This window comes from Mercenaria mercenaria, chromosome 17 (genome assembly GCF_021730395.1).
Source record: "Mercenaria mercenaria strain notata chromosome 17, MADL_Memer_1, whole genome shotgun sequence".
Classification (NCBI taxonomy): Eukaryota; Metazoa; Mollusca; class Bivalvia; order Venerida; family Veneridae; genus Mercenaria; species Mercenaria mercenaria.
Genome location: NC_069377.1, coordinates 35,913,469 through 35,941,467, shown reverse-complemented (window position 1 = coordinate 35,941,467; position 27,999 = coordinate 35,913,469). Strand labels below are relative to the sequence as shown.

General features: G+C 35.1%; 3 protein-coding genes across 3 annotated transcripts in view; all 3 read right to left on the bottom strand.

Moving 5' to 3' along the window:
- Positions 1 to 12,703, bottom strand: LOC128549980 (cytochrome P450 2J4-like). Its single transcript, XM_053527788.1, has 6 exons — positions 12,355 to 12,703; positions 8,845 to 9,070; positions 8,462 to 8,588; positions 3,091 to 3,313; positions 1,550 to 1,753; positions 1 to 878 (listed from the first exon to the last, which is right to left on the bottom strand). The coding sequence occupies exons 1-6, from the start codon at positions 12,473 to 12,475 to the stop codon at positions 694 to 696; spliced, it is 1,086 nt and encodes a 361-aa protein (XP_053383763.1). The 5' UTR covers positions 12,476 to 12,703; the 3' UTR covers positions 1 to 693.
- Positions 1 to 27,999, bottom strand: part of LOC123537368 (branched-chain-amino-acid aminotransferase-like) — a 363,414-nt gene that overhangs the window by 16,126 nt on the left and 319,289 nt on the right. The gene's annotated exons all lie outside the window — the stretch shown is intronic.
- Positions 18,110 to 26,456, bottom strand: LOC123536866 (cytochrome P450 2J4-like). The gene is made up of 8 exons (XM_045320353.2): positions 26,033 to 26,456; positions 23,935 to 24,160; positions 22,774 to 22,900; positions 21,929 to 22,097; positions 20,425 to 20,561; positions 19,626 to 19,719; positions 19,086 to 19,289; positions 18,110 to 18,605 (listed from the first exon to the last, which is right to left on the bottom strand). The coding sequence occupies exons 1-8, from the start codon at positions 26,409 to 26,411 to the stop codon at positions 18,421 to 18,423; spliced, it is 1,521 nt and encodes a 506-aa protein (XP_045176288.2). The 5' UTR covers positions 26,412 to 26,456; the 3' UTR covers positions 18,110 to 18,420.

The following is a 27,999-nucleotide window of genomic DNA, read 5'->3' as shown; positions in this document are numbered from 1 at the left end:
ATAAAAATACACATCACGCAAATTGGTTAGAAAATTGATCACGATTTTTAATAATACCAAACCCTACTACATGGCATTGCGGCATGGGCCGTCAGAACTGTATACGCCTGCTTTTGAGCGGCAGTGTGGTATTTCTAGTATTTTTCTAGCTTACAAACTCAAGCAGTGTAAAATGAATGTGTTTTCCGTAATAACACTGTTAAATACAAGCCCGCGTGTAAAATAACTCATTTCACCGCGTACATCCCGTGATCCTGTCATGTGTGTATAAAGCATTTATAATGATAAGATAGTCGGTTGCAACAAAGTAAAAATATAGAATTATTTGTTTTTAGCCTTAAAAGTTTGTCTTCTGCTGCTGCCTTCTTCTTTCAAAACGTAACAAAAACAAAGATGCACTTTTGTTTGATGATGACGTCATTTCTTCCTTTTGGTACTTCCTAGTCACCGGATGATCTGATTAATCTTGAAGTTATCCAATCATAGACGTAGTCGTCGGCGAAACTTTGATCGATGGCGAATTTTGACGCCTTAATAATGACCCTAAAGTAAGCTAAATTCGGTGTTACATAACTGTTTGGAAGGAAACATTGCCACCATTGACTACGAATGTAAATATAAATCATTTCTTCTGATTATATATATTTGTGAAAAAAACCTCTAAAATCTGCGTGTTTTCACAGACAATTTAATTTAAGCTCGCTTCACAGCACGTGTTTTGTATGGTTTTGGAGCTCTTGTGTTTTGGTCTAAAATCGTTTCGAATGAGTGCTTGACGTTATCGTCTTCTCTACAGAATGTAAATCGCTGTAGGAGATTCCTGAAGATCAAAAACATTTCCATTTTGGCCAGAGATTCTCCTAAACATATCCGTGGACCTGGAAATATATGACAGACTTGAACAATTCAGGCCTCATTGTTACATGAGCAAGTATTGTCTACTGAAATTCTATAGATTAATAACCGAGGTCAGAATTCTGATATTAAAAATTCTAACATTCAGACCACGAGAGCGATTTTGACATTAAAATTCAGACCACAGATACATTCTTTTCTAAGATTTCATTAGACAAGGCTTGGTATGTAATGCGCTTGAGATTTTGATAACATATTTCATTACACTTTGGTTGTGATTTTCAAATTATATGAGGAGTTTTTTTGCTTGTTTCTGCTTTTTTTAGGCCCGGATGGTCACCCCGTTTATTCTCCCCGTCAGTGGGTACATAGTGGTCGGGGAACCATCCCCTATGTTTATGAGGAGTTTTGTTTATATAAACGACTTTTACTACTATGGAACCAGATTCTGGGGAACTTGTCATGTAAGATTGTTGACCCGTTACAACAACCGGCAATTTACGTAATCTGCATATATGCTGATTCGGCATTCTCCGTATATAAGGAAAAAACATGGGTGGGTTGAGCTTTTGCGACCGAATCCACATTGTTTCTTCACATTATCATATGAATACAATATACAGGAATTTTCCTTATTTTAAAGAATGAAATATGTGAACTGTATAATAGGATGCTCTGCCTGCTATGTTGTTACCTATTGAAAACGGAATCAGAGCTGGATTCTTCTTCAGTTTCCCGTCTTCAATGAACCTCTCAGGATTGAAGATTTCTGGTCGGTTCCAATGACGAGGGTCCATATTGGACGAGTATAAATTGGCAACAATCAGAGTCCTCCGAGGTATAAAGTACCCTTCAAAAGTTACGTCAACTTCGTTTGTGTGTGGAACTGAGAAAGGTGCTAGAATATAAATTAAACAACGTCTTCCTGTGATAAGAGTACACTATGATTTTGTCGTTTTATCAATCATATTTTGATTACTAGTAAATGCCCTTGGAAATAAAACATTTCTTAAGGTGATATTACGTTTTTAATTTCTATTGAATGACGAAAAAAAACAAAGAATATTCAATTCTTTCCAAAAATCTTTATGTTATTATTCAACCAAATAGTATCCTTTTTCCCCCAGATAGAAACAATTCTTATATCTTAAAATCAAGGTTCGGTACCATTATTACAGACAATAAACTAAAACAATAGAAATTCTAACGTGACTTCAGTGAGCTCAAGAAAGCAATTTCAAGCACAAATATTGTTATTGATTGTAAAGTAGGTTACACACTCCAATGTCCTACCAAGATATTTACAAAAACAATGCATATGCAGAATGGAGAGATAAAACTAATTTTGACAGATCGTGAAAACTAATGACACATTTTGACAGGTGTATGATGACTCATTACCTAAATAAAAGTTTGCTGTCATTTCTGTTTTTCTATATTGTAGTTTACAACTCATGAATTATAACAATAAAAGAATATATTGTTAACTTACTGTCGTTTTGTCTATCCAAATCACGTAAGAATTCCTATTGTTTCAGTCATTTGTCACTAATTAGAGCAACACATATTGTTGCAGTCATACAAAACACATCCATTATTTTCACATAGATATTGAGGATTTATCTCATGAGTACATGTATTTGAACACAATTTTAATACCAATTGTGTATTGGAAAAATGCTAAAATATCTTAGTCGTGACTTGTCCTTAAACACTTTAATAAGAAATAATACGAGACATTCGTGGCCGAGTGGTTAAGGTTACTGGCTTCGAACCCGTTGTAACCGCTGTGGGCTCGAAACCCCGCTTTAGGTGTAGATTTTTTTCATGTGAGGGAGCCATCCCAGTTGGTTTATGGAAGGTCGTTGGTTATACCCAGACCCCCTCCCCCCCCCCGCCCCCCCCCCCCATCCACACACACACCCCTCTCTGCCTGAAATAAAGACAGAAATGATATGGGTTGCGAATTATACAGTGTCTAAGTTTATTTCCAAAAAAGGAGCATAATGATTTCAGAAAACTCCTTTCCGTCGGACATTTTATTTTGTTTTACCTTAAAAAGATTCTAGCATGTCCATTGGTTAAAAGATGCCCCTGTAAAAGGACCCCCTATATTTCTGTTGTGGGTCAGTTGATTTTCATGCTCAATTAAGCTAAAAGTAAGTGGTCAGTAAAACGAATCAATGGAGAATCGGCTAATGCTTTGGTCCCATTTATCTTACTGACCCCACATACTTCCATGAAGGTCACTAACAAACCCAGTAATTAATAATGTGAACTGAATAAACAAGAGAAAATATGCAAATATTCCCATTACTAAACTACCACTATTAACCTTAGTTAAAACATCACAAACAAGTTCACATATATTTGCCATTCTTTGTATTTTAAGCAGCGTCGCCTCTGTATACGGCAAGGAACCTCTATCTGCCCATGTCACTACCTTGTCGCCACATTTCTATAAAATGCAAAACTTGTTGTACCTTCTTTGATAGAAATATTATGTTAAGGATGTAGACTCAATTTATTTCTTTCTACTGAATTTTTTTTTTGATACTCTGTGAGTTTGAAGAACATTAATTTCTAAAACAAATAAGGCCAGAAAAAGCACAGGTCTTTGCTTTCGTTTTTACTTTAACAGGGCATTTACTTCTTGGACTGGTTAAGCATTGCTGAAATTAAGTAAAATTGAAAAAAATAATTGGGGATACTTTAAAAAAACATATAATATCCCACTTAATGCTATTGGGATTTCAGGTGTAGGTTACTATGAATGCAAGGTGATATCAGCATTATATAAACATAAATGTCACTCACAAATGTCTTTCATTTTTACATGTTGGCATAATTACCCCACCCACATTTTTCAATGAAAAAAAAAAACGTACTTAAATCTACAAAAAAAAAACCGCAGTTAAAATTTTAGAAATATTTTGCTGCTTGTCATAATACATATAATGTAGGAAGAATCATTAGATACTCATTTTTATTCTCCGTTATGTTACAATGGAAGTGGAAACGTCAATATTTTTTTTTGAATATTGACGTCTGACTTCCATATCGGTTGCGTGACGTCATTTTAATATGTCGTTGCGTTAAATGATTTATTTAAGCCACCATTGTCAATTTTATTCAGGCTATTGAACATATTCATAACAATAATATAATATAAAATTGGGTAGATACGTATAAAACAAAAAGACGATTAGCTTTGCATCGAGAATTGTGCACTCGTTCTTTAGTGGAATACCATTGCGCTCGTAAAGTCGCGCAATAACTCCGTTGAAGACAACGTTCACATTTCTCCATACAAAGCCAATAATCTAAGATAAATGAGTCTATTGTTTTTTTTAATTTCCTCCCCTTATCAGCGGATCTTATAAGATCGTGCGCAATATTGAAAGTAGTACTCAGTATACATACCCTATATTATTTTCTGTTGTATTTTTTTAATTAAATGCTTAACGGGACTTTAAATGTTGATGAATATAGGCCCAGAGCAACACCATCCCTGCAACAGCAACATTTTGATCTTCCACTTTGTGTTGCTCAATATTTGTTTTGTTTGGTAATAAAATGTATGCTAAGCATACCTCAAATATTTCGTCCTGACATTTTTTCTGTATATCCGGATTCTCTTGCATATAAAGTATAAACCAGTTGATTGTATTTGACGTTGTTTCAGATCGTGCTATAAATAGGTCCATGATCACACGAAACATGTTTCCCTCTGAAACAAAATGTTAAAAAAAACTGGTCTATTGCTTAGATTATTGAAGTTATTGTAAGACCTATCGAACACTACACGATGAAACATTTCTTCAGTGTGACGTCGAATCCTTACTGAAAAAAACGCAGTATAGAATTCTTTCATGTGAGGAAGTCATCCAGCTGGCTTGTGGAAGGTCGGTTGTTTTGCCCAGGTGCCCGCATTTGCCTAAAATAATGCCCGGATGGGGCGCTAAGATTCTTCATCTGAAAGGAGCCATATAATCTATATTTGTGTCGGTTTGACGTTAAACCTTACAAAAAACATGTATCATATTTCTCCAATATCTACTATTCCACATAGATCTATAGCCTTTTAGACAAAACTGATCTGGAACTGGCACAGACTAAGCTTCTTTTGAAATCACAAAAATAACATGATATATTACTTTAGGTATTTACTCGTACATGTGTTCAAACCATATGTACTGTTGAAGATATTTTCGTCAGAGTGTTGAATCTTTTCTTGCAGATACAAATCTATGAAATCTCGTATATTCTCGTTGTCAAACGTACTCTCGTGATTGTTGATTTCACCTTAAATATGTTCTTTTACCCATCTTATTGCACGCCTAGTATCTGTTCGGTTTTTGTAACCCTATAGTTGGCAACAACAAACATTATAATTTAATTAAAGAAGACCTACATGTTCTCTTTATTTTCTGTATGCTGATAAAAATAGGAGAACTGTTCAAAATGCTACGGGTGAGCTAAATAAATGGAAACGTGTATAAAAGTACTGATCATTTTATAATGATAATGCCAATTCTAATATGGTTCAATTTGATTGCCGGTTAAACAAAGGAGAAAGTCAAGCTCTGTATATTCTGCGACAAACAGTGATTAGAGTGTATTATGACGTCAATTATGACGTCAAATTACCGCATTACGTATGGTTCATTACTACTCAGATGAATGAAGCCCGGCATAATTTTTACATTGATTCTCCACTAAACATGCAAATTAGTGAAAATCCAGTCCCACGTGTGCATTTGCTAATACAACTGTAACAATGTATGTTTAAACTTTTATACATGTCAAACTATTGTACAGTAAGTAGAATCATATCAAATTATAATGTGTTTGACACATTTGAGCGAACTACAACTTCATAATGAGCTTCATATGGACGATTTTGCCTTGTCCCCCGCTCGGATGCATACATTTGTGCTGAAATAATGTCACTTTACAATTGTGTATGACAAGCAATAAGCTCAATTTTCCTACCTATTTGTTTCAAAAATTCAGTGGAAAGACATTTTACCTGTATAAAAAGGCTTTTGCATAAAGTGTGGCTGCTAAACTTTTGTCCCTTGAAAATCGGATAGATACGTTACCAAACTTTGGAGAAGCCAGAGAACCACATGCATGCACCTGATATGCTTTAATATTATGTTTTAAAAACCATAAGTTGTTATGTTTCTCCATGTAATAATCAAATTTTTTACCATGCAATTGCAAAAGCAATGATATTGTCTAACAGGCAACATTATGTAAATAATCATTTAAATCGGAATAGATACGTTACTACTCTTTCCAACCAAGTATCATTTACCATTACAAGTCCATTAGAAATATTGATACACATAAAACATTCACACATTTTCAACGTGACTGAAGGTCTTTTTTGTAAATGTGACAACAAAAATGGATCTATAAATTAATTTTCCTTTCTTTGCACAATAGATACGTTACCAATAGATACGTTACCGATTTTTATTGATCGAGCCTTTGGTTGACTTTTTCACGTGTTTTAATAATGTTGTGTGATTATTTTTCTGTCACAGTACGAGAGGGAAGCTACATATTGTTTTGAAATCCATTTTAATGATTATTTTACTTAAAACTTGGATATTGAACTGATACGAACCAGGATAACATGGTAAGTATAATTTTTCTAAAGCTTTGTATACAATAATGAAAAAAAAAATTATTTACCTGGTAATATTATGCTATAAATATATGTATGTATTCGAACTTGGTTACCATGATTTACAGTCAAATAAAAAAAAAATGTGCCAATGTCACTACTGGTAACGTATCTATCATTTATTGTAAAGTATCTGTTTCATATTAGGTAGTGTGTTTTACTACAGGATACGACTAGATATTCTTTTATATTTTTGTATAGATTATAAAACTTTAACAGTAGATAAATTTCTAATATCAGTTATATCTTTGATTCAGAAACAGGGCCGTGTTAGGGGCAATAATTAGAAAATACATAACCATTCTATGCGTCGTAATTTGCAAATAAAAAAATAAACCAAATCTAATTTCAAAAATTTTCATAAAAATGGCGAACTCGGAGTCGAAATGCATTGGCCTTGCCATGAGAAAAAGAAACAATTAAACGTCACAAATCTACATCAACTAATGGTTTATAGGAGGTCATGAAATGTGAAATTTGCCTCATTTCTTTAGCTGATATGGTCATCAAGCATGATGTGAAGTATAAGTAGCAAAAACTTGCTGACGACTTGTGGGTTACATTAACTAACGTCATTTGTAAATAGCATCTCTACATTATTGGCAGATCACAAAGGACCATGCACTTGAATTAATTGGAGCTAAGTTAAATCATGCAAAAATAGACAATAGATACGTTACCACCACTAAAACATTAAAATTGAAAGTAATGTGTCCGTTTTTTAATCTAAAACTACTTTAAACACTTACATTGAATATTCTTATAGTGTTAGCAAGTAAATTTGTTTTCATTGTTCATGGTTTTAATATTTCACATCTTTCTAAAAGAATATTATTATTTGAATTGATACGTTACCATTTTAATGACCTTTGATTACAAATAGTGATTTGAAGATATGTTAACAATTTTGTTCAGGCTAAATTATGTCAGCATCAAGACATTAAATGTTGGTTGTATTATTGTATCTTACAGCTTTCATTTGTATATATTAAAACAGCAAAGAAGGCACTGATTAATTTGAAAACTAAATCTTAAAAATTGTTTGGTATACAAAGATAAACTGAAAATATTTTTTCGAAAATGTACACAAGTTCGTCGATTTAGCAATTCCTTAAGCAGAATAGTTGTGTGAATGTAAATCACAAGCTAAATAAGACATGCATATGCTCATGTTATAAAACAGGTGCTTTTAGTTAAACAATACATTAGTAACGTATCTATTTAAAATGAAATAAGTATTTAGGATGACCTGATTTCAACCTAAATTTCGACTTTGTCTATGAAAGCTAAGAAAATCTAGTATTCATTCACTGTTATTCAAACATTAAACCTCAAAATAATGTACTTAAAAGTTATTTTGGCCAAAGTTCATTTTTGAGTTTTCTGACATTTTAATTTACATGTTTAGTGGAGAATCAATGTTTGTCAAAATATTTAAGAGAACATGTAAGAATGAAAGCAATCAAGGCCTCCTTGTGACCCCTGGTTTCGAAGTTAGAGTTTTCCCGCTCTACGTCGGTTATTCACACATGACCCGTATACTTTTGTAAAAACTGAAAACACGCTATAATGAAATAATCTCTATTCACAATAACAGTTGATACGAAAAATGGACTCTGCGTGCGTTAAGACCATCTACAAAGGGACTAGTATGCAACATCAGTAACAATAAGATATAAACAAGTACCAAAAAGTTCACATCATGTGAATATACTGATTAACATCTCAAAGCCCGTGACGATGTTTTCAGTAAAATAAATGTTTGATTAAATTTTTATGTAATTATGTATACTTCTGTTTGATTTTGCTCACTTCCGATGCTAATTTTGTGTTTACTAACCTTAGTCTAGCCTGGTATAAGAATAAAATAGATATTAATTCTATACAACCATAACACTTTTAAATTACCTCTTTGTTAAACAACTTCAGAAGAAATGTTGGCATCATCCCTTCAGGGGTGAAAGACGCACCACCTCGAAATATCCTGCCCATGTTTTCAATGATTTCCTGTAGCTTGTCGTCCTCATAGTCAAATCTATATTAATAAAAAGAACAGAAAAGCATATGGCGATTTTCTACTCGACCACGGAGGCCCCTTGTAATATATGTATCGCAGATTTCCTGTATTATGAATATGATATACTTGCAAATGCTTCCTTCATCTTATATTTTGTTATTTTACACTCTTAAATCATTTCCTTTGTTTCGACTCTAAGCAACAAATGTATGCACTCGTGCGTTCAAGATATGTCGATGGAGGTCATACTTAGACAAAATAACCCTTTGTATACCTTTTAGCAAAAACGATTCCATAAATCACATTGTTGATCATCATTGACGTAAGAAGTCGCACGTCCGACGGCTTTCCGTTGGTAGCGTAGAGAACGTCATTTGCAGCGTCAACTTCCCGCAAGATTTTTTGTTCTAAAGACGTCTTCCCAACGCCAAAATCTCTAAGTGTCTGCAGTACAAACTTCCGGAGCACTTTCCAGTCATTTCCGCTTTGCCATCCCACACCTTTAATATACAGTTAAACTTGCATTAGCGGCTACCCGTAGTAAGCTGCAACTTGTCTAAAGCAGCCACTCAGCTTACTTCAAAATCGGCACTTTTTTTTCTTATTTTCACTTGCCTTAAGCAGCCAAATATCTGAAGCAGTCATGTTGTGTTACCACTTTGCTGGCTGCTGAGTAGAGGATAGACTAGCTGTATACAATAGTGTTTTGAAATATCAAAATATATGCTACTGAGTGAACACCGGATGCATTATTTTGCGGGACCACAAGTGAAAATGAATGCTCTCGTTTTCACGAGTGAAATATATTTTGATCTTATACGTAAAAATATTCGTTTCATGTCTTTTTAACAATAATAACCAAACTGTTGCATTTGGCCATTGATATTTGTGAAAAATACTTTTGAGCCGCGCCATTGGAAAACCAACATAGTGGCTTTGCGGCCAGCATGCGCATCCGCGCAGTCTGGTCAGGATCCATGCTGTTCGCTTTCAAAGCCTATTACAATTAGAAAAACTGTTAGCAAACAGCATGGATCCTGACCAGACTGCGCGGATGCACAGGCTGGTCTAGATCCATGCTGGTCGCAAAGCCACTATGTTGGTTTTCCCATGGCGCAGCTCATTTGATATTATTCACGCTGTAATCACGGGTCACGCGTGTATATCAAAATTTCATTTCAACAACTCACTGGAAACCATGTATGCTAGTTTTTTACTTGCCACCTAGCTGCATGGACGTAAAAAAGTTTGTCAGTCATGTTCAAAAATGGACCCAACATCATTTAAAGTGACAATGTAAGTTAAAGATAAAGTCGTGTCACATGTTAAAAGGTGAAGAGAAACGAAAAGTTTAAAAGATAAAAACATTGCTTTGGTCTAGTACTTGATGGTTACCACAAGCAACGTTGGAATAATCAAGGTCAAGGATTGTAACTATATGGCCAGCCAGGTTATTCCATAATACAACTGAGGAAAGGAGTATTTTGTGGTAATTTTAAGTGGCTCATTTCGTCCTTCTACGCCAGTAGATTTAAGAACTTAAAAAGGCCAGGCGCGGAGCGAAAATTCGATAAACAATGGGACGCGGGACGAAAAGCCGCTGATCAGCGGGAGTGCGGGGCAAAAATTTGAGATTTAGACTTCAACTTGGGGGGTCGAGGGACGAAAAGTCGACGTATCAGAGGTGACCTGTATGTAGTAGTGGTATAAATGGAATTATGATGAACTCAACCATGTTGTAGATATTATCCATTTAATTAGACAGAGTACCCGTATAGTACACAAAGAAAACCTAAAAACATAAAACAGTAAAATCAAGAACATGAAAAAATACGAATTGTTACACAACAGTAACAAGCATAGAAATACGCAAATTTCACAAAATACATCTCTCGCGGTTATTACTAAAAGAACAAATGCTAAATAGAATAGCTTACCAGATACGAATATTACACTTAAATATGATAAAAAATAAGTTATTCAAAGGTAAGGACTGTTTACTTAAAAGTAGAAAGGAACTTGCATTCACTTTGAACAGATTCTAAAGAATGATGTATAGTTCGACCGCGTTTTTTGAGCCGTGACGGGATGATACACTTTTTCAAGTGGTTTACATTGTATATCGATTTTCGGTCCATACCTGGCTGAAAAATCTCTATTATATATAGAGTAAGTTAATATATATTTTGTTTACCATGAACTTGATTATATCGCTGGCGCAATTGGTAGAGCGTAATGATTACAAACCGTGAGGTGCGTATTCAAGCCCAGATTACGGCCGTATTTTTCTCTAGTATACACTATCTGTATTTTATTTTAGTCAAGAATCTTTGAAGACTTTTTTTAAAAACCTTTTTATATATTTGAATAATAATATTTGACTTATTTTTTTGCATTGTTTCTATATTTTTAATAGATTTTGCTACTTTTATTCTAATTTAATTCATGTCACATAATTTCAACTTCACTTGCTGTGTCTGTTGACGACCCTTCAGCTGTGTCAGTCTCTGAGTCAGATGATGTATCGGAATCAGAGTTAAGCTGGATGATCATCGGTGCTGGAAGATCTTCTATAGCAATATCTAACTCCTAGTATTTCTGAATCTGAAGATGAAACTGTTTGCTTACCGTCCGTAATAAGGTCTTTCACATGCGCAATCTTAAATGAAACAAACGATTAAAAAAATGTGAACATACCAAGGCTCAAACCTCGAAAAGCAAGTTTGTTAAGCCAACGTCATATCCTTTTGGCCATGCATTCGTTTACATTCATCGATAACTTATACCGGTTTATGTATTGCATTATGGTCCTACCCTTTTTTGGTGAATCAGCTGTCCTGCATAAATTAGTCACGGCTCAGAAAACGTGGTCGGGCTATACAGGGGGTCGTGCAAGTATTAGTTCGCGCCAAAAAATTGTTATTTGTGCGCAAGCATAACTGACCAATCAAAACGTCTTCTATCCTACGAAACAAGTTCATATGCACGGATGGACACATGACTGGACACGAAAAGACAAACACGGAGTACAACACAATACGACAGAACGCAGAGTACAGACATGATAAAACGGATTACGGAGTACTGGTACGCGACATATGCACCTAAATATAATAATAGAATTATTTCATAAAATTAAATAAACAAGTAAAACTTGATTTTGCTACAAACTCTCTCACTTTGTTGGAATGTCTCCGACATTCTGAAAGCTAAGAGTAATAGGCATCAACTGAAATATTTCGTAAGAGAAATTTAAATTCTGACTTTCTGAATAATAGTATAAAATTTGTAGTAGGAACCAATTTTCGATCAATATTGGAAAACGGTGTGTTATCGATCTAGTTCTGTAAGTAACATTCCGACAGGAGTTGCCTCTCTTGAATTTGGTAAATGATTTTGAAAAATAGCAAGATAAAAATTAGCTCAACTCCTCATTCTGCAAGGTGGAAGTAAAACAATAAAATTATATACAACGACTTGCAAGATGTATTTGTTCAGTTAATCTGAATAGCTTTTGAATGCAAGTTTAGAAATTGATAGCAACTTTGTAAAATTTGTGACCCATTTAATCGCAGAGCGTTAACGGATAAATTACATAGGGAAAGGGGTTTGATTTGTTTGTTATTTGTTTTGTTGTTCTTTTTTAACGTGGTCAAAAGTTTTAACTACTTTTAAGATTATTTTAGTCATGTATTTGTTTGGCGTTTCTTCACGTTAAGGAAATGTATATATGTATACGTATTGTTGGTGTACGGTATTATTGTGCATGTAGTCATATTTTTACCTTTTCCTTCCTTGATAGCCTCTTTAAGTCCCTTTAGCCAGCTAGGTCGGTTACTGAATACATCCGCATTCTTCACGAAGGCCTCACGAATTGTGTCATATCCGTGTAAAAACACGAACATTTGGCCAACAATGTTAAGCGATATTATATCTCCTTAAGCTTCGCTGGCCTTAAACAGTGCTTGGTATGGCTTAATCCCTTTTTTTTTCAGTCCATTCCACCATAACAGGTTTCCTAAGACTGGTAAACACGGTGGCCCAGGTGGAAAGTTTGACCTTCCCAAGTACAGTTAACAAATAAAGAAAACTGTTACAAATATTAAAAACACCGAAACGTTAGCTAAACTGAATATAGCTCCTTCCATATTGAATTGAAGATGGTAAATTATACGAGCGACCTGTCTGATAGCTATAGGGTAGATAATGCGTATTATTGTCGACCCACATCATTGGCCTATATCACAATGCCCTTACAGTAAAGTTAAGGCCAATATAATTAAACCAAGGGGTTTTCAGTCAAGTGAAAAAATGTATGCTAATTGTACAATTGATAAGGAATGGTCTGCTTTTTATTTTACTTGTCAGTCAAATTGTGACATACTGTGACTTGACTTAAATCAAGGTAATTGTTAAAAAATATAAAAAGTTACGTATACAAAAGGTATAGCCACGTTGACCTATAATTTACAGGAGATTCGCAGTGATTACCCCTTACTTACCTTGCACTGTCGCAATTTGGCGGAAAATAAAACAGACATAGACACAATATACTGATTTATTTTTCAAAGGAGAAACAGATAGAATACTTTTTTTATTATATTCGTCCGCATATTTTTATGATGTACCTTTGTTTCACTTCTTCAAATGTTTTTGTGCGTTTAATTACTTAAAACAAGAATTTTGTCAACATTGTATGACACATGCCGCCCCCTCCCCCTGAAAATGCTTGATAGAATAATAATCAAAGTTCGCAACCGGGCTGTAACTCCAGTAAAAATAATCGGACATGACAGTCCCGATAATATGCGCATGTCCACTTCATACTGATCATACGTACCACGTTTCATTTCAGCTGGATGCAAACTGTGTGAGAAGTTGAGTAAACAATGTTCTAATGAAGATGTAATTAAATGGAGTCAAAAAGGGCCGTAACTCCAGAAAAAGAAATCGGACATGAAAGTTTTGACAATATGCGCATGTCCACTTCTCCTTACTATCATTTCAATTAAATGGAAACTGACGGGAGAGTTGAAAGCACAGAAAGTGTGACGGACTGACTGATGGACGATCAGCTCTTAGACTCGGAGGCATAAAATAACTTTCAACAGTTCGATAATAAAGTGAAGTATCATTCAGTATATTATAGTGGAGATACTACAGTTTTGTTTGCAACGAAATGTCACATTTATGAATAGTTGTTGTAGTATATATCAAGCTAAGTAAATTTGTTTTTATATAGATGTTCATAACATATGCCTATGTGATAACTTGTTTATTACCACTAGTACTTTATATTTTCTATGATATATTTTCTATCAAAAATCCGATCAATTTTTTATGAATGGTTCGTTTGTTGAATATTTCTTGACGATGGTTGATGCTTGAAGAGTACGCTCATTAAATATGTTATATAAGCTTCCAACACGTTGATACAGTGGCTCTGTTTTACAAATGATAGGAATGTCTACAGTTGCAAGACAATGAAACGTTTTGAAATTTCAGTGACTTTCAGAATTATTTCAAGCGATGCTAAAATACAGTACAAGGTAAAATTGGCGCAAATTACGTCTTGATATAATTGGTTATATGCATTGCCAGCTTTCATAGCCAAATCGCTGGCTTATCGATGAAATAGTCTCCCTTGAAAACACGCTATCGGCGTTATCGATTTCTCGATCCGATTGATTTTGCTACTATAGAGATATATAGGAAATGATTTTTTAAATTGTAATAACTTTTTCATTTTTTAAGCCACAAAATTTATCCACATATGAGCACAAAATAATCTTTCATTATTATAATGATGTAAAAAGTTTTGTGATTTAATAGCATCTTAAAGCTTCCCTGCTCGTTATAAAATTGATACTATCACTCCCTATTCCCACAATAGAAAACACGAGGAAAATAGCCATTTTTCATAAATAACCATTTTTAAATAGAAATTTCGTATATTTATAATTTAAGTACAAAATTTATCCACATATGTGCACAAACTATAAAGTATGAAGATTTAAATGGTGTTTTTAAAAATGAACTTTATCATGATCTTAATCGCGGCTTCCCTGATCAATATAAATCAGACATGTTTTAACAAAAAACATTTTCTGGCCATTAGCGTATTACTTAGATCTATTACATGTATTTAGTATACTAATGGTCGATGTAATTTTTTTTCTGTTTTTTATTTTCATCTAAAACTTTTATATTCTTTTTTTTAATGATTTATTTAATTTCTTTATATTTTGCTATATTTGATCATTAATGGGACATGTACAGGTGCAACCAATTACCGATTTATTAACTGAGCAAAAGAAATTTATCATGCATTTGGAAAACTGTGAAAATAACGCGACAGATTGAAAGAATGGGCTGATATATATATATATATATATATATATATATATATATATATATATATATATATATATATATATATATATATATATATACACACACACACACACACACACACACACACACACACACACATATATATATATATATATATATATATATATATATATGTGTGTGTGTGTCTCATTCATTTACAAGCATAGAAATTTACATATAACCTAAAACAATTTTAAATGACCGTTCTAACAAGAACTACAAGAGACAATATACAGATTATTCAGATTAAAAATAGCATTTAACTTACAAATTCATAATAAGAGAATATATAAAAACACGTGTACTATATTCCATGCCATTTATGGATAAAAATATCAGGTATCAAACAAGGTATGAAAGGTGGGCAGTGACCAAGTAAGTACATGAGTACATGTGCAAATGTTTGGAGAGTACATGAATGTAAGAATGTTGTGTAGCTGACAGAGTGAGTACATAAATGTACGAATGTCGAGTAAGTGACCGAGTGTGTACAAATTTATACATTTTACTAGGTGCTTAAGGGGAATATGTTTTGACAACACCGCACTTAAGCGTAGTTTTTTAACCAGTGTCTGTTACAATTTGCGGGACACCACAGAACCTCCTTTGGTCGGGATTCGAACTGACAAATTTTGGATCACGGTTTGATCGTTTTAGTGATTTGGATACAAGTTTTGTTTAAAACTTGGGTGCAAGGTATATCCCTTAAATTCGAAAGAAACTGTTACAGTGATTTTATCAGTTTAGTCATTATTGCGTATCTAAATGCAAGGAAATCGTGTCATTTTTGGTGCAATTTGCAAAACATTTACCGACAACCTTGGCGGAAACAATCCTCCCATACCCATCCCGTCAATGTCTCATGCCGCCCGAATACCAGATGCCTCGCGACGCGCCTGAAAAAGTGTCTTTGGTTGCTCGGTAATTGCGTTTTCACTGGACTTCTCTTGTCGCACAGGGGAAATAAGTCACAGTACTCTTGTCGCGTAGGCAAATTAACTCGCGATACTCTTGTCACATTAGGAAATAAACTATGGTACTTTTGCCGTAGAGGAAAATAAACCACAGACTTCTCATCGAACAGGGAAATAAACTTGCGGTACTTCTGTCATACTGGACAATAAAGGCGCTTTACTCTTACCACACAGGGAAATTAACCCGCGGTATCACTGTCTCATGGGGAAATAAACAGCGGTATTCTTGCCACACAGGGAAATTAACCCACAGCACTTCTGTCACACTGGGATATAAACCGCGGTGCTTCTGCCGCATGGGAAATATGGCACTCTTGTCGCACAGTGAAATAAACCGCTGTATTCTTGCTGCACAGGTAAGTAAACCGCAGAATTATTGGCGAACATGGAAATAAACCAGCAACATTTCTGTCACACTGGGATATAAACTGCGGTACTTTTGCCGCACAGGAGAAATTATCCCACGGTACTTGTCACACTGGAAAATAAACCCCCGGTAATCTTGTCTCCTTGTCCGAGTGGTTTAGGCTAGCTTTGGATGTAGAATTCTTTCATGTGAGGAAGCCATCCAGTTAGCTTACGGATGGCCGATGGTTCTATCCAGGTGTCACTCGTGCCTGACAAAAATGGCCCGAGGGACCCCAAGGGTCATCCCATCCAACACCATCATTCCACCAACAAAAGCTAGAAAGTTATCATGTAACCTATTCAGTAAAGACATAAATGTCCAAATACTTTGTCATTATTGAACATTTAATCCTACGAGTATTCAGATCATGCCGCTTTCAAAATGCACATAATAAAGAATAATTACTTTTAAATTTTGAATTTAAACAAGAGAATGGAATATCATACAAACATTTACAAAGTAAAGCAAAAATACTGAGATTCTGTTTTAAAAAATGTATAAAATCAAACGACTTTGATATCCTAATTTTTTAATGCATGGGTTTTACGCGACAGTCGTCTAGAGTGGAGCATAAATCCATGTTTACATCTCCAGTTGTGTCTTTCTCGTAGATAACAATCCGTACTAGAATCTATACTATGTGATGTGACATTGCGGCTTGGTTTATCGTAACTGCTTTTAAGCGGCAGTGAAGTGTTTAAATCCAAACTCAAAGAGTGTAAAAAATGTGTTTGTTTTTTTCTTTTACAATATTGTATAGTTTCTTACCAACTGCCAGTGAGTACTAGGTGGACTTAATAGTCTGGAAAAGCTGGTGGTTCTATCACTTTTTACCCCCCCCCCCCCCCACCCCCACCACTCCCACGCATGGCCATAATGTTTCTTCACTGAATTGTGTCATTATTTTACAACATAAAGAACATTGCCAACTGCGAGGCCACGTGAATACCAACTCATTCGAAGGCCTAGTAGTTTTCGAATGCCAAATGTGTGATAAGAAGATGGCTTGTTGTAACATAGCTTCAATATCAATATACATGATTATAACTTTGGAGATATTTGAAATATAAAACGTAATGACCGCATCGATAGCCTAGTGGTAGAGCGTCCGCTTCGAGTGCGGGAGGTCGTGGGTTCGTTCCCCGGCCGCGTCATACCAAAGACGTGAGAAATTGTACCAGTAGCTCCCTTGCTTGGCGCTCAGCATTAAAAACCCTCGTAGCGATGGATTACATCAGGAATGAGGTGTCGAGAGTGATTAATATAAGTAATATAAATTGTAGAACTTGCTTCACAATCGACCTAAAATAAATTAGTATAAACTAGATAAAACGTTCAAGCTGAAACTTTTAATTAAACGAGTATTCAGATCGCGATGCTTTCAAAACGTACATAATAAAGAATAATTAATATAACATTTTCAAACAATGAAATGAATAATCATAAAAGCATTTAAAACGTAAACCAAAAACAATGAGATTCTGTTTACGAGATGTATAAAATCAAGTGACCTTGAGATCCACAATTCCAATAATTTTTTAATGCATGGGTTTTACGCGACAGTTTGACTAGAGTGGCGCATAAATCCACGTTCACCTGTCCAGTTGTGTCTTTTACGTGGAGTTGTCGATCCATATTTCATTTGTTTACACTATATCTGAAAGTGAACCGGTTCCATAGTGTCTTTTTCATAGAATTGCTGATCACCCGAAAGTCGTTTCCTCTTATTTTTCATACATGTATTTGATTTTACTTTGCAAAAATTCTTTCTATTACAAAGACTGATACAGTTTAGTTAACTAATTATATTCATCTTTCTTTCTTCAACAATAACAATATAATATGATATGAACACAAAGAGTAATTGCTTGATAACTGATAGCGCAAGTTCCCGTTACCATGGTGATTTCCGTCTTCCCCTCAGACGTCTCTCAGTTTATGACGAATCACCACAAAAATCATATCTGATATAATTTGAGTTTTTGCATACTGTACATTGCTCATACTTGCTAAACATTTACTTCCCTTGAATAAACTCTTAAGAAAATCTGATTATTTTCACAGACACAATGATCTAAGCTCGCCTCACAGCACGAGTTTTGTATGGTTTTGGAGCGCTTGTGGTTTGCTCTAAAACATTCTCGAAGGAGTGTTTGACGTTATCGTCTTCTCTACAGAAGGTAAATCGCTGTAGGAGATTCGTGAAGATGAGAAACATTTCCATTTTGGCCAGAGATTCTCCTAAACAAATCCGTGGACCTGGAAATAGATGTCAGACGTGAATAATTCGGGCTTTAAAGTTGTTAAAGACCTATGTTAAAACGTGTGTCGCCTAAAGATACCTTTAGATATTACATCAGCTTCTGAAACCTGACGGTCAAAATGCATTCATTCGCAATTTTATTCGCAAAATTTTGTTGGTCTTTTACTTCGCCCTTCTAATTAGTGAAGAAAATATTTGGATATAAAATGAATAGTACATAAGTACATAGCAACAGCATTTTCTTACAATGCAACATTTATGGCCCTGATAAAAAAATTACAAAATTTGATATCCTATGGACTAGATTGTCTACATGAATTTTAACCATAACAAATAAACTTGACTATGCGTCACATGATAACGTACAGTTATATTCATACGAACAAGTTTTTGTTGTTCCTACATACTCAATTTCATAACATATAAGAATTAATTATGAGGACCTTTATTAGGTACTCTATCTGTAATGACGTTACCTATTGAAAACGGGATCAGTGCTGGGTTCTTCTTCAGTTTCCCGCCTTCCATAAACCTCTCAGGATTAAAGATTTCTGGCTGGTCCCAGTGACGCGGGTCCATATTGGAGGAGTATAAATTGGCAACAATCAGAGTCCTCCGCGGTATAAAGTATCCTCCGAAAGTCGCATCAATCTCGTTTGTGTGTGGAACTGATAAAGGTGCTAAAATGTAATTAAACATAAGATTCAACCCTGTTTTGTCGTTTTATTTATTACATTTTTGTATATTTGATTAAATACACTTGAAAATAAAACATATCTTAACCAATCATGGGTTGCGAACTACTTAGTGTCAATGTTTTATTTCGCCGAAGTTTACTCATACGTAATAATAACTTTAGAGAAACCCAATTCCATTAGTAATTGTGTTATGCTGATTATAATAATTGAACAAACAACGGAAATAAGCAAATAGTCGCTGTCATCACTAGCTTACTAGATATTGAAAGGTCGTATAGTACCCGTATTTAAAACAACACGAACAAGTAAAATAATCACCTATATTTGCCATTCTTTGTATTTCAAGCAGCGTTGCCTCTATATACGGCAAGGAACCTCTATCTGCCCATGTCACTACCTTGTCACCACATTTCTGTAAAAATGCATAACTGCTGTACCTTTCTTTGACAGAAAGACCTATAAACTGGTGCTCGAACGAATGCACATACAATACATCAATACTACACAATATGCGATTGAAATTTTGATTAAAATGTTAAAAGTTTAATGAAAATCTGTTGTGTGTTTTGGATAATTTCAATGAAGAAAGGTATTAATATGGCGCACACGTGTTTCTCAAAGTAACCGTATAGTTGCAGTTGGGATAATGTTGCATTCGAGTTACCTTTAAATCTTAGTTTTTGCAAACAAAGGTCACAAAAACATCCCAGATTCTAAGTTTTTCTGTTGTCGCTGTTAGCAGAATGGCATTACACCTGGCCATTGACCAGACTCTGAGGCTACAACACAAAGTTTGGAGACCAGTCTCAGAATTTCACCTTGCTATTGGTCTAATTAAAACTAAGGTTTTGAAAGCTCTCCTGAATTATTGTTTCTCAGCTCAGTATGGAAGCTGGCCAATGACACTGTTGCATTCTACTCTTCAAGTTCAGCTTTATAAGTTCTTTTTTATGACACATTTGGAGAGCAATTACCAGGACAGCTACTTTCTTTTTGACTAAACAAGTTTTTCTCCATACTAACACCTTTTCCACAACAGCCATATTTTGGTTTTCTATGTTGTTTTGCGCTTCGTTTAATTTTATATCAAAATGGATGTTAACATGGTTAAACAAACCTCGAATATTTCGTCCTGACATTTCTTTTGTATATCCGGGTACTCCTGCATGTAAAGTATACACCAGTTGACTGTATTTGACGTGGTTTCTGACCCTGCTATGAACAGGTCCATGATCACACGAAACATGTTTCCCTCTAGAACAAAATTTACAAAAGAACGGGTCGTTTATTGCTTAGACTATCAAAATCATTATAAGACTTTTATTAAAACACGACGTTGGGCAGATGTCATTGTAGAAATAGATTTCTCGTTTGAAATATTTATTGTAAATGCAATAAAAGTGGCAACAACTACCACCAGCAATTTCCGTGAGATTTCCTAACCATCATTTGCTTTTTCGGCATCTTTCGGCTATAACGGAAAATTGTTTTTCCATAACAACCGGAGATTGCCGAAATCTTATATGGAGAATACGTTATCGAACGGAAAATACCGATTGTCAGTCTGGTATGTATGAACAAGCATCTACGATATACATATAGTGTGCAACCTACTTTTTTGACCAATCAGAGAGAGTTATTTTTCAAAAAAATGTGGCTTCTTATTCCTGAAGATCAATGTGACTGTAGCAATAATTTTCGAAGAACAGCTCTACAGGCTGAAGAGCGTCGACACGATTGACTCTGCAATTCTAATTGGTCAAACGTAGATTTCACACTATGTCAGATAGAGTCCATGAAGAGAATTCTTCGAGAAAAAGAAACCACGGTGGGTCACTCCGCTACGCTCCGTTTTCCTCCCTATCGGTTTCTTTTTCACGAAGAATATACTTCATAAACTCTATCTATAACGTAGAAAAAATCTGACATACATTCTGTTAACACAACTACTTTTACTACGTATTTTCCAGTCGAAGACGCCCATATTAAATATGTGGGGAACTAGTCAAAATATAACATATAGGCATAGGAAATAGAGATCAATATAATTGCACCTTTACTAATCCTACCAGGTGTCCTGTATTACAAAAGTGGATCTATTGTGACATTTTGATACAAGCAAAACTGTATTATCTGCGCTATTATTTACCTACTGGTACTTCATTTTATTATTGGCTAGTTAAAAGTTAATTTTTTACCATATGTAAGTTGACAGAATCATGGGAACCATGTCTTGAGAGGTAAATCAAACACAAATGAATAAATCCTTCATGATTTTGTTGTGCAAAAAAGTATGATATTGTGTCTGAAACAGTTTTCATTTTCCACTCAATTGTGTAATTGCAAGGGAAGTAAACTAATAGATATCTACTTATAAGTACTAGCCCAAGGCAAGAGTTGTCATTCTTTGTGGATCACAACTTTAAATTAAAAATTAAAACTTCTGTTATTGATATTAACAAAACTATCATAAACTTCACATTTGTGAAATCATTTTTGGTTATTTCAAGGACTTGGAAATTAATTTCTAGACTTCATTTAATGTAATAATATCATTGAAAATTTTAGGGTCTATCTCTATAACATATAAATGTTTCTTAGTGCTGATTAACCGTACTTACTGTTGAAAATATTTTCTTCAGAATGTTGCATCTTTGCTTGCAGATACAAATCTATGAAATCTCGTATATTCTCGTTGTCAAACGTGCTCTCGTGGTTGCTTATCTCCCCATAGATATGTTCTTTTATCCATCTCACTGTACGCAGGCGATTCTCGCGTACTTTGTAACCCTGTATTTGCAAGCAACATGCATGAGAAATTAATTAATGATATATTATTTTTAAGGTATATTTGTTGATAAAAAGTAGTAGAAAGGTTTCGCATGTAGCTATAGCTCAGAACAATGATTGTTAGTGTGTATGCTATCCAGTGGCTGCAACTGTAGCCTTGTGGATATTGGATGTAATATGCATTCATTCGGTAACAAACTGTCTCTACTGAAGTTTGCTAAGTCGCATAATTAGTTTACCAGTCATTAGCAGTTCACATTTATATCTCCTTGACAACGTTTCACATTACAGTGACTTGATTCAGTTCCAAACGAACGAAAAAGTTTTCCAAATGGCATTCCGTTGCTGGATTTAATGCAGTGGACCCGAAATGACGTCGGCAATTTGCGTGAGAGTTCGGGCATTCTTCGACAGAGCAAAGGTTTCCGTGACAACCGGAGAATGCCGAAATCACATACGGACAAAACGTTACCAAGCGGAAAAAATTACCGAATGTCATTCGGCACACTGACATCAATAATTATCAAATATGTTTGTTTTATTTTTGACGTAACTGATTTGAATGTTCCGGCTTTGGTGATATTTACATCAGGAAACAGACACATTAATTTATTAATTTTATTTTAAATCTTCTAAAAGACTAATATCAGATATCTTTATTTTCTAAAATTTTTACCTCTTTGTAAAACAGTTTTAGAAGAAATGTTGGTACCATGCCTACAGGGCTAAATGCTCCGCCATCTTGGAATATTTTATCCAGGTTCTCAATGATTTCGTGAAACTTTTCATCCTTATAGTCAAACCTATAGCAATAAAAATATTAGCTGTGTAACAGGTTGTTTATTTTGAGAATCGGTATCTTTTGACCTTGTTTGTTCTCGGGGCCTCCGTGGCCAAGTGGGTAAGGTCGCTAACTTGATATCACTTGCACCTCATCGATGTGGGTTCGGGCCTCACTCGGGAAGTAGAATTCTTCATGTGAGGAAGCCATCCAGCTGGCTTACAGAAGGTCGGTGGTTCTACCAAGGTGCCCGCTCTCGATTAAATAATGCACGAAGGGGCACCTGGGGTCTTCCTCCACCATCAAAGCTGGAAAGTCGCCATATGATATATAATTGTGTCGGAGCGACGTTAAACCCAACAAAATAAATAAAATAAAAATTGTTTGTTCTCACTGTTTGAATTAGTGGTGTCTGACCGTACTGAAACAGAGTTAGTTGTTACAACGACTATATTCAGGACAAATAGCACCATTCCGCCTTTAAAAGTAACGGTAGACTAATTCTGGCAATATTTTAGGACACTGGCGAGTATATGGGTAGATCCACTGACCTTCCACTTGCATGGATAACTCTCATGACGGCCAGAGGTGGGTTCGAACCAATAGTTGTGACAGCAAAGTAATTTGAAGTCAACAATCTTTGTCACGTGACCATAAAGCGCGCTTAAAAGAAATGATAGTGCAGAAGAAAACACATAAATTAGTGTAATAAGTACGAGATTCAAAACAGAATCGTGGATAAAATGTATTCAAGGTTAATGAGCTTTAAGCGGTTTTTTTTTAATATGACTGGTTGCTGATACTTTGTATCAATTCAAAATAAGCCATTGGTATTTTAAGATTTTGTAACATTACTTCTTCAATTGTTTCCTACTCTTTCGACTGTAAGCAACACACACGCACGCACGCACGTACGCACGCACATACGGGCATGCTGGCACACACATGCACACACTGACGCGCGCACACGAACTACCAAAACAAAAACTATCATGTTGAGGTATACTTTTAGATTTTTAGAAACAGACAAATTTGAATGTGATAGTCCCTTTGTACCTTTTTGCAAAAACGATTCCGTAAATCACATTGCTGATCATCATTGACGTAAGAAGTCGCAAGTCCGACGGTTTTCCGTCTGTGACGTAGAGAACGTCATTTGCAGCGTCAACTTCCCGCATGATTTTTTGTTCTAAAGACGTCTTCCCAACCCCAAAATCTCTAAGTGTCTGCAGTACAAACTTCCGGAGAACTTTCCACGCATTTCCGCTTTGCAATGCCACACCTGTAAGATAATTTGCATTATAGTTGTTTTTCACAGGCTGATTAAAATCACTTCCTATTAACGCTACGCATTGGATCTGAAGTCAACCGACAGAAGGTCACGTTCAGACGACCTTTCCGCTGGCCAACCAGCGCCTTGCTTTCAACATTCTGAAAGTGAATGTAGAAGTTTTAAAAAATCTATATTTAGCCTGGCGACAATATGGCTGCGCCCTCGTGTTTTTTTTTCTTTGCGAAGAAATAAAATACTACAGCAGAAAGAAGCAGAAAGATAGATATCGCGGAGTTCACGTATCGAGAATAATTCTTTGCTCTAGTTTAAACCTATCGATTTTTTTTTCAAAGATTGTCAATCGACACAATTTTGAAGATTAAGCAAAACGCTATATGAAACAAGTCATCTGGTTGGTTCAATTAAAACAGATTGGTGGAAACAAAAACAGCAATACTGGAAATACGATTATAAGGAATCATGAATAGGTAGCCTTAGGAAGATCGAGTACTTCAGTCAGATTGGTTGTTCACTGAAATCAATTTGTACCACTGACATTTGTTTTAAATAAAGAACGTTTCTTACTAAAGTAACAAAGGCCCTCCGAAATTTGCGCCAGGTAAGGCATGTGTAAAGTCATATTAATCGAATAGTCATGCTTTTTTCATATTTATGGTGATCATCATCCGAAACCCGTGATGATATAACATATTATGATATTTATTTATTTTCGTCACGTAGAGCATGATCTTGAAATAAATCTTGTAATCATTTTTGATAGCAGTTTACGTCTTTGGGCCAAAGGTTTAGGGGGAAAAGTAGGCCTGTATGTTGCACTGAACACACTAAGTTCTAAAAGTTGAACGAGGCTAGTCCCAATAACCTCCACCACGCTTTACCTTCGTGACTCTGTTGTAAAAAAAATGTTGATTTACACGTACTACTTATAGTACCAAATTTGTGAAGTACTCGTTATCTATGTTGCATACATGTTGTGTACAAAAAGACTGCTGTTCTTGTCTTTTTTCCGGGGTGTTTTAATAGGAGAGAAAATGTGTGTTAACAGAGAGATTCTCGCGCTCACGTGCTGTTAAAACACCTTTTTGAAAAGTTTTTATATATGCACATTCCGTGGCAAAGCGTAAACGTATTACGGCCCCAAAACGGATAATTCAAAAGGAAATGACGTCAACGTGAAAAAACTCAGACGTTCCCGCGCATTTCGTGGATTTTAATGACGTTGAGGAACAATATATTCATTTACTTGTTTTTTACGCGTTTTATGCTAGAGCAGCGTTAGTGCATATTCTTTTCGTTTTAAGACATCTTCAGAATCCCGAAGGACTTGTTGGTGCCCGAGCTCCGTAAAACATGCGTTATCCCTACACTAATACACCGATTTCACCAACTTCAGTTCTTGTCTTTGACCCTCGGTTACAATAAAAAAAGATGTTGAATTAATAATTAATAGCAAATGACTTCGAAATCATCTTGAACCACAGGAACCTGAAATTCTATCCATAAGCCAACACAAGTCTATATAAAAAAAGACACCCTCTATATAAAAAAGACACTAATTAAATGGGGGTCTTTTTATAAAGACTTGTGTTATAGCTTATGGAAAAATAACCACGTGAAATGTTACACTCAAACCTTCTAATTAGCAACCAGTTATGGGAACAACACAATCTGGTTGTTTAAGGCAGGTGTCTGCTTAAAACAAGTTGAAATTTGAGTAACAATCCATTTAGGAAGTTGGCTGACTGGTTGCATAAGGCAAGTGAGGTGCTTAATACAGCTGACAGCTAAGCAGGTTCAACTGTATTTTCTTTAAAAGCTTTTTGGTAGCTTGTGAATTATCATCAATAAAGTAGTATTTACCTTTCCCTTCCTTGATAGCCTCTTGAAGTCCCTTTAGCCAGCTAGGGCGGTTACTGAATACATCCCCATTCTTCACGAAGGCCTCACGAATTGTTTCATACCCATGCAGAAATACGAACTTCTGACCTAAGACGTTAATTGATACTATATCTCCGTACGTTTTGCTTGCCTCAAACAACGCTTGGTATTGTTTAATCCCTTTCTTTTTTAGTCCAGTCATCCATATCAGGTTGCCTAAGATTGGCAAACCCGGCGGTCCAGGTGGGAAGTTCGATCTCCTTTTCAAATACAGGTAACAAATCAAGAAAACTGTTACGAATATCAAAAACACCGGAATGTTAGCTAAACTGAATAAACCTTCCATATTGAATACCGTCATATCCCTATGTTGAATGTTCAGAGATCGAGTGTTTATATATAGCCAATATATAGTTAATACATGTTATTCGACCCAGCTTTTACACTCGTATTATATATAGTACAAACTGTTTAGGCCTATATAGGTCAACCACCGGTTATCAGTATTGTATTCAGGTAAAGTTTATAAATACTAATACAGATTTAACTCGTTGTGATGATTTAAATATATCTCTTACAGAATAAAAGAAAAGTGAAAAATGTTGTAAAATGTTGCTTAAATATGACTGACAACCTTTAAAAATGAAACTAATAGTAGGGTTGATGTTAGCCCAATTTTATTGTTGAGGGAAATGTTAAGCGCTACTGCTGTTAATTTGATAAACGTTATACTTTAAAACCTTAAACTTGAATATTTTGGCCGTTCGTTTGCCATTTGCAAGCAGTTACATAATATCGCTCAGTGTTTCAAATTCTTACAATAGGTTTTGGTTGAAAATCTCCTCTAAATAGGTATACACTAGACTTAAACCCTTAAGCTGAATTATATTGGCCTTAACGTATAAGGTCAATGATTCACAGTTTAAAAGCTGGGTCGACAATAACAATAACATTGAAGGTTGCTGACAAATGTTTTTTGAAAATTCAATATGGAAGGAGCTTTATTCAGTTTAGTTAACACACCGGTGTTGCTGATATTCATAAAAGTTTCATCGGTGAGGGGCAAATTTAACTACTCCGCCACGGATACCCCCAACCCTTCCCCCTTTAATAGTTCTGGTCAGGCGCAGTTCTGTTTTCTTCTCTTTTTTTTTTTGTTTTGATGAACAAAAAACAAATTTCTTACACCTATCCCCCAGATTAATTACTCTCTCCAAATTGATAAAAAAAATATTCAAAAAGTTTAGTATTTCCTTTGATTTCAATATAAGTTCTACTTTTATATTTGAGCCGCACCATGCGAAAACCAACCTAATGCATTTGCGACCAGCATGGATCCAGACCAGCCTGCGCGGATACTGTTCGCTTTCAAAGCCTATTGCAATTAGAGAAACCATTAGCGAACAGCATGGATCCTGACCAGACTGCGCGGATGATCCATGCTGGTCGCAAATGCACTATGTTGGTTTTCTCATGGTGCGGCTCATTTGCAGTTGGTAGATATCAGAATATTTTAATAATTTGAATCAAAAGGTAAGTTTTAAAGCTTGGTGTATCTTCAGAGTTCATTTATTTCCAGTGTGTCTTGGTTCTGCAATGGTAAAGTGAGATAAAACAACAATTTTACAAAATTGCATTTCTGTACAGTCTCGATCAAATATGTAGATGCCAGTGCAAAACTTTGACAAACGTAATGCGTTTGTCTTTATCAAAATTGTACTATTGCTCGAATAAATATGTCTATACTGATATATATTTTTAGAGAAACACTCAGTTTCACAAATGTGTATCATAGATTTAAATTATCCACAACTTCATGGAAATAATATTACTACGATATTCTACACCCTAAGCAACTAAGAATTCGAGTCAGCGACCTTAACTTCTCATAGTGTTTTTCTATATACTATACTGATAACCATTAGTTGAATTATATTGGCCTAAATCGC